This window comes from Alternaria conjuncta, assembly GCF_024043145.1.
Source record: "Alternaria conjuncta strain BMP 0040 chromosome Unknown scaffold_3, whole genome shotgun sequence".
NCBI lineage: Eukaryota > Fungi > Ascomycota > Dothideomycetes > Pleosporales > Pleosporaceae > Alternaria > Alternaria conjuncta.
In genome coordinates this window covers 2,457,164-2,467,794 of record NW_026250092.1, presented here as the reverse complement: position 1 = coordinate 2,467,794, position 10,631 = coordinate 2,457,164, and the positions used below count along the sequence as shown (strand labels likewise).

At 43.2% G+C, this 10,631-nt stretch overlaps 2 protein-coding genes across 2 annotated transcripts; both read right to left on the bottom strand.

Annotated features, from left to right (window-relative positions):
* Window positions 1–6,081: 6,081 nt before the first annotated feature.
* Window positions 6,082–7,417, bottom strand: J4E85_002809 (uncharacterized protein; the record flags this gene model as incomplete). Its single annotated transcript, XM_051467083.1, has 2 exons — window positions 6,082–6,638; window positions 6,685–7,417. The coding sequence occupies 2 exons, from the start codon at window positions 7,415–7,417 to the stop codon at window positions 6,082–6,084; spliced, it is 1,290 nt and encodes a 429-aa protein (XP_051329938.1).
* A 461-nt stretch (window positions 7,418–7,878) lies between these two features.
* Window positions 7,879–8,754, bottom strand: J4E85_002808 (uncharacterized protein; the record flags this gene model as incomplete). Its single annotated transcript, XM_051467082.1, has 2 exons — window positions 7,879–8,515; window positions 8,564–8,754. 2 exons carry the CDS (start codon window positions 8,752–8,754, stop codon window positions 7,879–7,881), a joined length of 828 nt encoding a protein of 275 aa, XP_051329937.1.
* Between the last annotated feature and the right edge of the window lie 1,877 nt (window positions 8,755–10,631).

The window sequence follows — 10,631 nt, the reverse complement described above, 5'->3', positions numbered from 1 at the left end:
ATAGTGCCTATAGAGTATAAGTCTAAGAATAAGAATAGTATTCTACCTTTAGTATAAAGACTACGTTTCTAAGTAGTGCTATTAAGAAAACGCGCAGCTTAGAGCTAAGTAGACTAGTTTTCTCTAGTACGTGTAAAGTAATTATAATAGAAGTAGTAGAATATAGAGAATAGCAAACGCAACCTCTATAATAGAGGTTTAACTAGCAGAAACCTTACTAGAAACTTATCTACGCAGCCTAATAAAGACAGCGTAGAGTTAAGTAATAATAAACTAGTTATTTCTAGGCGCTATAGAAGCGTAACTATTTAGTTATATCTTTAATATATATAAAATAATCTAACTATTAGCGTAAGAGTTATTAACGTAATAGTAAAGAAAGAAGAAAAGAATAATAAAGAAATAGTTAGAGAAGATAATATAGAAGAAGGCGTATTAGAAACTATTATAAAAGAAGCGTAGAGTAGAGTAAAAAAGAAAATAGAAGAAGAAGTTATTTAAAAGGTAGAAGAGAAGGTAAAGAAAGGTATAGAAAAGAATATAAATAGAGAAGTAGAAGAAGAGGTAGAATATAGAGTAGAGAAAGACGTAGTTACTAGAGAGAAAGATATAGTAGCTAGAGAGAAGAAGAAAGAGTAGAAAAATAAAAAAAAAGAAAAGAATAATAGTCTACTATAGAACGTAATAATAGAATAGAAAATTATATACGTAATAATAGTTATAAATAATAATTAATAGGTAGAGGTACGTAGAATAGTAATCTAGTAAAACTTATAAATAAAGTAACGCTATCTAATAGAGCTGTAGGCGCCTATAGTAGACGCACTATAGAAGAAGTAAGAAGCCTATAATAATATAGTAAAGAGAAATAAAATAATAATTACGTAGCTAATTAGTAGAAAGGTAGATAGTAATAGAGTATTTTATACGTCTATAAATATACTATACGCTAAAGTAACTTTGTTTTTAGTAAAGACGCGCTAGTTTAGTAACACTAGTTCGTAGTATAATACCTAATAGTTTTTTTAAAACTAGCGCTAATAAGGTACTTTATTTATTAGATAATCTAGTAATTATTAGAGTCTTAAGCAATTCTAAATAGTTATAGCTATATTATTTAGAGGTTTACTAGAAGATAAGATAAACTAAGACTTCTACTTTGCGTAGAATATATATATAAAGTATAAGATAGTAATAGTAGCTATCTATATTAGTGTATAATAGATAATAGTATTACTTAGGTAGGCGTACGTGCGTAAAATAAAGTAGATCTAACTAGAAGATAAGCGCGCTAGTAGAGACGTTATACGCAACTATTATAGTAAAGACTAAGTATAGAGTAAAGCTATTATAGAACTTATTTAGCTAGTCTACTATTTACTATCTAGAGTAGACTATAAGGTATTCTGCGTAAGACTTAAACTAGTAACGTAGTAGTATATAATTATACAGAACTTAGGTTAGAGTAGTTTACTTCTTATTCTATATAAGAAAATATTAAACTAATAGTTTAAACGCGTGTTACGCGTAGACAAGTTAAATCTATTTCTTTAGCTAGTAAGAAAGAAAAAGTCTAATATATGTAAAGCTAGTTAAGTATTAGAAGAGTAGCTAGGCCTAGAGAGTATTAAAGAGGCACTAATTACTAGAAAAGCTATACTAAGTATTAAAATAGTAATAAGTGTAGCTTATAGTAAGATCTATAAAATAGATAAGAGTAAGAATAAGAACAATAGTTTAGAGAAGAAAGATAAGAAAAATATAGGTGTAGGCGCCTTAGAACATAATAATTAGACTACTAAACTCTAGTAAGAACTATTATTACTAGATTTATTTATTCTAGTAAGCTTTAGTAAAGAAAATTAGTAATTAAATAGAATTTAATATTTAATAAGAGCTAAGCAGAGTTAAAGAATAAGTATAGTAGAAGTATAAGCTAACTACAGAGAAGAGCGTAATTAGAAATTAGAAATTAGGTAAGATAGTGTAAAAGTACTCTGCGTATATAGTTAGATAAAATAGGTATAATAACCTACGTAGTTAAGATAACTTATAAGAAAGAACTATATATATTATTTTTCTAATACTCTATTATAGTAGATTAAGTTATTCTCTAGAAATATAGTATACTTACTCTTAGTCTTCTATAGAGTAAGACGCAATATAATTATTTTAGTAAGACTATTAGTGTTCTCTAATCTTACGCGCTAGATAGGCTAGTGTTAGATAATGTAAATAAGGTATTTATATATACACTACAATAATATAGGCAGAAAAACGCGCAGTTAAAATAAAGTAAAGAAGATATAGTAATATACGTAATAACGTAGTAATAGAGGTTAGATAACTAGCGCTAGTAAAGTAGAAACTAGAAGAATATAGACTCTATAGGCGTTATAAAAGTATAGATTAGGTAACTAGTAAGAACAGCTCTAAAGCTTAAGTAAGGTAATAGTGTAGGCGTAGTAAGAGCGTAAATAAAGTAACTAGTGTAAGCGTTATAATAATATAAATAGAGTAATCTACGTAGGTATTATAATAATATAAATAGAGTAACCTACGCAGCGTTATATAAACCTAAAAAACAAAACCTACGCGTTTAATATAGTAGCGTTAATAAGAAAGACAATAGATGCGCTATATATAGGTAAACTATAAAGTATTATAAGCGTTAATTTATTACGCTAAGATAAAGTATACCTTAAGTAGGTAGAGATAACCTATAATACCTAGTATAGGCTTACTATAGTAGGTAGTAGACGTAACGTAAGCGTGCGCTATAGTAATAATAACACTAAGACTAGTAATTAGTAAATAGAAGCGCTAGGTATTATATAGTAAGCCTACCTATTGTAAAGTAGATATAAAAGTACTAACACTAAAGAGTAGATAGAAAGGTAACATATATAGACTTAGTATTCTTAATACGCTATAAGACGTCTATATAGCCTACTTAGAGTTATACGTAAACTTTAACTTTCTATATTAGCGTAACTCTAATAATAATATATAATAGTATATAAAGCGTAGTAAGTATTAAGAAAGAGAGCGTATATAATTATAATACTACTATTAAAATCTAGAGATATATTTTAATAGTTAAGTATAAATAATTATAGCTATAAAGAATAAAGAAACGTAGTAAATAGCTAGTGTAGGCGCTAGTAATTTATTAGTAAAAGTAAAGAATCTAACTCTAATTCTTTATATAATAAAGTTAGAACTAGTATATATAGTAGAATTCTATCTTTACAAAAAGATAGTTATAGTAGATATAGTATATAGTTACCTAATAGAGTTACCTTACGTCTAGAGCCTGCATAGGTATTAGCGAGATAGATATATAGTAATTAGCTTCTCTTGTACGTAAGAAGCTTAGCAAGGTATAGAGTGTAGAGAATTCTAGATATTTGTAAGAGTTGTAATACCTTAGCTAAATAAAGACTAAGTAGGTCTATAGACTATATAAGAATAAGAGTATGTAAAGTAGCTAACGTAAACTTAATATAGGCTCTAGAGTGTTAAGCCTCTTATCTAGGTTAACGCAAGTAAAGATATTAGAATAGGCATAGCACAAAGCAGGCTAGTGCCTAATAAGATTTAGCTTATAGAACTTAGCCTGCGTGCAATAACAGCGCTAGCGCAGTACGCGGATACTAGTTATAGAGCTGTAGATGCGCTAATTTGTTAATATTAGCGACTACCTAGGTAGGACACTCGCTTTGATTCGGGCTCTAAAATACACGGTTGGGGTAGGCGCGAGGCAGGACCATCAGATGAACATGCGAGGTGCTTGCTCCGATCGGAACCCAATTCCGAAGGCAAGGCCGAACCTCCGCGCTCGCACATCCCTTGCTCCTCAGCCATCACACTCCTCACGCCGCCACGACGTCCTACAATGCACGCAAGTCGCGACTTTTCCTCTAGCAGCATCGCAATGCTCCTTCCAGCTATTGAAGCACTCTCGGTGGACGTTTTGCCCGCACGAGTTCTTACACCACACGAGGTCTTCCCTGCCCTCCGGCGCGTCTCCCTGCATCGCATGGCAACAAATAGCGCAATCCCCTTCGATCTTTTGCCTGCGCACCTGCATCAGGTCACACGCTTCGCATGAGCGCTCTTCCCAGTCACCGCGACACACAGGACACGTGAAGCCCCGGTGGTCGATGAAGCATTGCTTACGCCAATCCTCGAAGCATGTTTTATGCAAAGTCCTTCCGCATGTGGACTCACACCACACAACCTCCGACCGATCGTACTGGGACAGAAGGTCGCCTTCTTGACATATGGGGCATTCATCGTCAAAGGGCAGACGGCGGGCATGCGAACGCGCACAACGACGTGTTGAGGTCGTGGAGCCTGGTGATACCTGCGGCACAGTCACGCTTGAGGCCGCGCTTGATGTTTCGCTGAACGCTTGGCCTGGTACCTCGCTGGACGATTCGCTGGACGATGCACTGGACAAAGGTTCCCTGCCGGCCGCTGTTGGTCTTCGCGCATGTCGTGCTAGCCTCCGCATCATGTAGGGTGGGTGCGGCACCACCGGGCTCGATGCCTCGCTAGACGAATCGCTGGACGAGTCGCTAGACGGCGGTCGCGCGCCCGCAGTCGTTGGGCTTGTCTCTCGACCAGACGCTGCGGTGAGAACAGGGCGAATCGGCGCAAAGCTCCTTCGCAAGCGCAGATTGGAGAGAACATTCGGCGGCTGCGAAGACGACAAAGGCGGATCGATCGATGTCGTTAGACGAGAAAGACGAGACTCCAACTGCGCCATGCTTTCGATCCCAGCTCGACGAACGGTAAGCTCCTCGATGCGGCGCTCAGCATCACGAAGCGATTCTTGTAGCGCAGCGACCTCGGCACGTGCAGCAAGCTCTGCCTCTGATGTTGCGAAGACTGAGACATTGTTAGATGGCTGCGCTGTATGGTGGGCAGTAGAAAGCTTACCCATCGCAGACCCAGGCCGCTGCCTCACTCGCTCCGACGTCGCGTCGACTCTTCCATCTACACGATCATGCCTAGGGAACGCCTCCCACATCCGCTTTGTCCACCGGTCTAGCATCTCGTCGACTTGATACTGGTGGAAACGAACACACAAGCCATGCTCAGCAAGGCGCTGAAGTTTTGGCCGGAGTCGCTCAGGGTCTGGACTTTGGGTCGCCAAATTAACCACCAACATTTCGATCCTGTGTGCGTTATCTTGACGTATAGGCATGCGGCATTTGCGGCCACGTGAGGGCGCCCATCCAACGCAGCGGCTGTCGAGGGAAAGCTTGAGCACCGCCTGTGGGTCCCATCGGCGGCCAGCGACGGTTCCGAGGTTGGTTACATCAAGAGGCATGCTTGAAAGGGTATGTTGTTTTGGAGTATCAGGGACGAATTGCGCAATGAGTATCAATGTAAAGTCGTGATGATCTGGAGTTCTAACGCTGGATGGTGTCGCCCAAGTCTAATTATACTCATCAGCGCAGTCTTCGTTGGCCCTCGCAGCGCCTCTCAAGACACTCGCACACCTCCGCTTCAGTGTGCTGAACCTGGACGGCCATGGCTGTGTTCGACGCCTCTGAAACGAAGTAGCTGGCCAGGCTGCAACCTCTCCGTTTCTCCCTGGATAAAAGATAGGCGCAGCGTCACAGACCAGGCTCTCTGATGCGTAGGAGCGAGGCTGCGCGCCTGTATTTTCATGCATCATCTTCTGTCGAGCGTGGGGTAAGTTGTGAAGTAGTGTGGTAGCGAGACTGTGCGGCACAGTCGATCCCAGCGGCTTCCTGGAACGACATCCGTTTCTGGTCGCAAAGCCATATCCGGCTACCGTTGGACCAGACCATTTGGAAAACGGAACATGAAGCGAAACGCGCCCAAGCCGGACGGTGCGATTGCGAAGGTGCATGTCTTCAGGTATTGCGCTACCTCCGCATCCCACGCAAAAGGATAAATCGAAGGCGCGCGCTCTACATTAGTACCAAAATGAAAGGTTGGTTCGATCTCAACGCGTTGTAGACTTCTGGGTCATTCACTCCTGTCGTTTGTGGTATGTATGTGTCGAGCATTGTCGTGACTTGTTGACCGCCGCATCCACGCCTACGGAGTCTTCGACGCGCCCTCTTGCATCATACGCCTTGCTTCGTTCAAGTCATTCGATATCTCGTGGTCCCAAATCCACGCCATCCTTGTCTGCGCATTGATCCGCAGCGCTTCCAAATCGTCACCGACGCCTTCTCCTTCGAAGTCCCACAGCATACCGGCTTCCTTGCTCGTTTTGACCAGCTTTTGACTGCGCGGCGTTCTTACCGTGTCGTATGCGTGGAATACCGTCTCGAGGGTAGTCTTCGCATGACACTGCGATAGCAACTCGCTCAGGACGTACACATCTTCGATACACATTCCTGCCCCGGCGCCTTGATGCGGTGTCGATGCATGAGCCGCGTCGCCCACTAGGCAGATTAGTGGCTTAGCGCTATAGTACGTTGGTGCAGGTGGGTGGTTGAAGAGCGCCCAGACATCAGGCTTTCGGATGTTTTGCATGATTTTGCGCACGGCGGGGATCCAGTCTTTGTAGTCCTCTAGCATGTCGTCGCGGGACGTTTGGACTACCCAATTCGAGTCCTCCCAAGTCGGTCGTGATGAGAAGGCGACGACTATAGATTTGTTAGCTAAATCGACGAATGAGCGGACTTTTTGTACCATTGAACAACGTTCCATTAGCGATGGGGAACGTAAGCACGTGCCCATGGTAGCCCATATACATCTGCGGCGTTCTTGGTGTCTCATTGCCCAAGATCTCAACCGCCTCCGACATGGGGAGCAGCCCCCGATACGCATACTTGCCCGAGAACAACGCCTTTACTGCGTCTGAGTCGCCCAGGACGATAGATCGCACGCGACTTTTAATCCCGTCGCACCCAAGCACCGCACTGTGCTGCGCAGTAGACCCGTCGGTAAAATGCAAGACCACATCGCCGGAGCCGTCGCATGCTTCAGTGATCTCGAGCACCCTCTTCTTGAACTGTGCGACTCCTTCCGGTACCAGCTTAACCAACTCATCGAGGAAGTGAGCCCTGTGCACGCCACCTCCCGGTCCCTTCCTCCCTGGTATCACAAAGATCTCTTCCCCTAGCTTGACATCCTTCTTTCTTTGATCTCCTACTCGTACGTGAAACCAGTTCGGCGGGTCGGTGACTGTGTTGCCTTTGCTACATTTGACGAATGCTTCCGCGATGCGTGGATCGATGAGAGCCATTGTGCGAACCATGACTGGCGAGAAGCCGACACCTGCGCCTATCTCGCCAAAGGCTTCTGCGGACTCGTACAGCGTGATGTTGATGTGTGGGCATTTGGTGAGAAGGGCGACGGTTAGCGTTAGTCCCGCGATGCCTCCGCCGACGATCGCGAGGCTCAATGAGCGGTGCTCGGTCATCGTGATAGAGTTGTTAGATGTATGTTTCGTCGTTCAAGTATGAAGCCCTTGCAAGCAGTAATACTGCGTGAGTATCGAGCTGTGAGCCGCTATTGCATGCTTCATAAGTACACTGCGGCCACTTAGGCGGCCTTCGAGCCACCCTGGCACATGTCCGCGGGCCACCAGATGTGGGGCTGGCGCTTACTGTAAGCATCGTCTTGTCGAGAGGCGGCACGGCAGAGCTTGCAAGAACATGCCACTGCATCCCCACCATATTGGGCATAGATTTGCTGGCTAGCTGCAGCTCACAGTGCTCTGGCTTCGACTAGTGGCGACGTCGCGAGCGTTTTGGCAAAGGTTGAGATTTAGCGTTTGATTGGGGCATATCCCGGTTCCGAGTACAATATAGTACAGTTGCATCTGATAATATGTGTGTTGACGCCCGTGGGTTGGTTGCATCGCCGTGTGGATTTGGGTCGTTACTCCCTCACGACCTGGACATCGGTGGTCACCCTGATGCCTGGCGACCCCAGATCCTCACTCACACTGCGACTACTGCGCGGTCGACTTGTGGTGACCTGCGCTACCGTCTTTGAGCCTTCCATGATCCGCTCTTGACTCTCACTTGGACTAATGTCGCCGAGCGATTCTATCCTGCCTTTCGCTCCGCTGCGCAAGCCGCTCATTGCATACGAGTTGCGAGCTCCAGTCCCATTGCACGGTCGCGACACTCCCGGCCCGAGGCCGCCTGATCCGCTGATCCCGTACTGTTCATAGGCACCGCTGTTTCCTTTGTTGCTCCTCCACTTCTTTGGCCATAATGCGCCGATACTCTTGCGCAGGCTGAGCAAGCAGGCACATATCACCCCCGTAGCTGCTTCAATGAAAGACCACAGGTTCGTCGGTGCAGACTCCCAAGTAGGTTCTGTAGCCTTGAGACTCAATGGCAAGGCCGCCATGCGCAGCGCAGTGGTCAGGCAGATGAAGAAGCCTATCGAGAAAAGAGCGACGAGTCCGATGCGCGAACCGATCGACATATTCAGCTTCAGTATAATCGGCATGGGGAGTAGGAAGATCGCGAGATCAGTCAGAATGTTCAGGACTGCATTCGACCAGCTATTGTAGCAGTCAGCTTGCGAACGTCTCGTCCATAGTGCGACATACCGATGCCAGATGAAGTTGATGCATGTCCCTTCCAACTTCCTGTTGTATACACGAGGTACCGGGGTGCATTGGAAAATGCATACGAAGACGTAGGAGATGGTCCAGCCGACAGATATGGCTCCCAGCACCAAGCATGCTTGTCGGAAGCGCTTCATGGGAAACAAGCGGTAGTATAACGCCAAGAAGGCCATCTTGTTGAAACCATTGGTGAGCGTATATAGGGACTGTGTCAGCCAGAAGAACTGCAACGGATAAGTAAGTTCGCCGCGCGAGTATTTGGTCGAACAGTGTTCTTACTTTTAACGCTTCTGTGACACTACCACCAGTTCTCTGGATATCCGCAACATGCATGCCAAATCCATAGGTTGTCGATTTGTAGATGAATGCCGCAAGAAGAACAAGCTAGATCTAGACAGTGTTAGTACTAGGCTCTTATATTAACAATACTTCTCTTTTTAAGAAGACCTAATTATATAGGTGTATATAGATTTTAGAAGTTATAAGTTGCTTATTATAATAAGTTATTAAGTATACTATAAAATAGAGGTAACAGTTCTAAGATACAACTTTACGCATATAGTAATATAAGTTAGAGGTAGAGTATATAAGGCACTTTAGCGTTATTATTGCTTATATAATATACACATACTATAGCACTTTCTTTTACTTCTATTACTTTTAGAATTCTAATCTAACTATATATTCTTATTAACGTTAAATACTACTAGCTCTTACTTACTAATATAGTAAAGGTAACCTACTACTAAGTAGCTATATAGGCTAAGTATTATTAATAAATACCTGTAAACGTAAACGTAAACTTATATACTTAATAGAGTATTAAGTTATATAGATTCTACCTTAAGCGCCTACTTAGTATATAATGTAATATAACTTATAATAAGTATACGCTAATAGCTATACGTGTAGGTCTATACTAAGTAGGTAAATACTTTCTCTACGCTAAGATAGCTATAGTAAATACACTACTTGTTTATCTAGGTTAGCTAGGTTACTAGCTCTCTTTAGTAGAGACTGCTTTTCTTACTTAAAGCAATATTAGTAGTAACACAGAATAGTAGAGGCATACTAACGTACTTTTTACTCTTTATAATATATAGGTTAAGATGTAGGTTAGTATTTAAGCTGTCTTAGATAGCAAGAATAGGTATAGAACCTTATGCTAGAGTAAATAGAATATATTATAGAATATATAATTGTATAGGTAATAATAGCTGCAGGTAAGACACAAGGGGTGTTAGTACTAGCGTGTTTGAAGCGTAAGCAAAGACCTACATTTGCTATTATGACAAAAGCATCCTCGAGACCCAGCCATCCTCTGCTAGTGATTGTGCTGGATATGCGCCACGTCAACAAGAGTGTCGAGATAACGGTCAGCGTTACAGTCACCCACTGCACATCTCGTTGCTCTTCTGGATACGCGATGAAGATCATTGTCGGTGATCATGTGACACAGAAAGGTAATGCCAGTAGGTAGAGCATGGGAGAGGCATGAGTCAAGCCAAGACTTGTGCGAGCACCCTTATAGTAGACTCCGTCGTTCGTTGGAAGCAGATACACCCAGCTCATGGATCCGACGCCTTGGGCTGTTCATCCTTCCCATCATTCGAGCATACCAGTGTGCGTGTGCTCATCTTATTTCACGAATCCTCAGGCCGCTTGCAAAGTGATTTAGTCACATTGCGACGGGAGATGTGTTAGTGAACGGTGCATAGTGACCTTTGCATTACTCGTCTCACGTAACAGCTTGAGAGCAGGAATGAATCCCGGGAGCGACGAGAAGTGTCGGAAATTGACTGGGTAGGACTGCGGCTCAGTTTGCGATGCAAAGCGCACGAGGCTCGCATGTGGAAAGCCCCGTCCCGCTGTCTCGAACAAGTAAGCCATTCGAAGAGGCGGCAGGATAGACCTTGGCTGACTCTTGGCGGCATCGTATCATAAGGGTATCCGTTCATTCATCCCATCACGGCAAGAGAGAACAAGTATGCGTGGATTACTTCTGAGGCTCCCATGATGACGTTGGTTGTGCGATAGCTTGGTGGTGGGT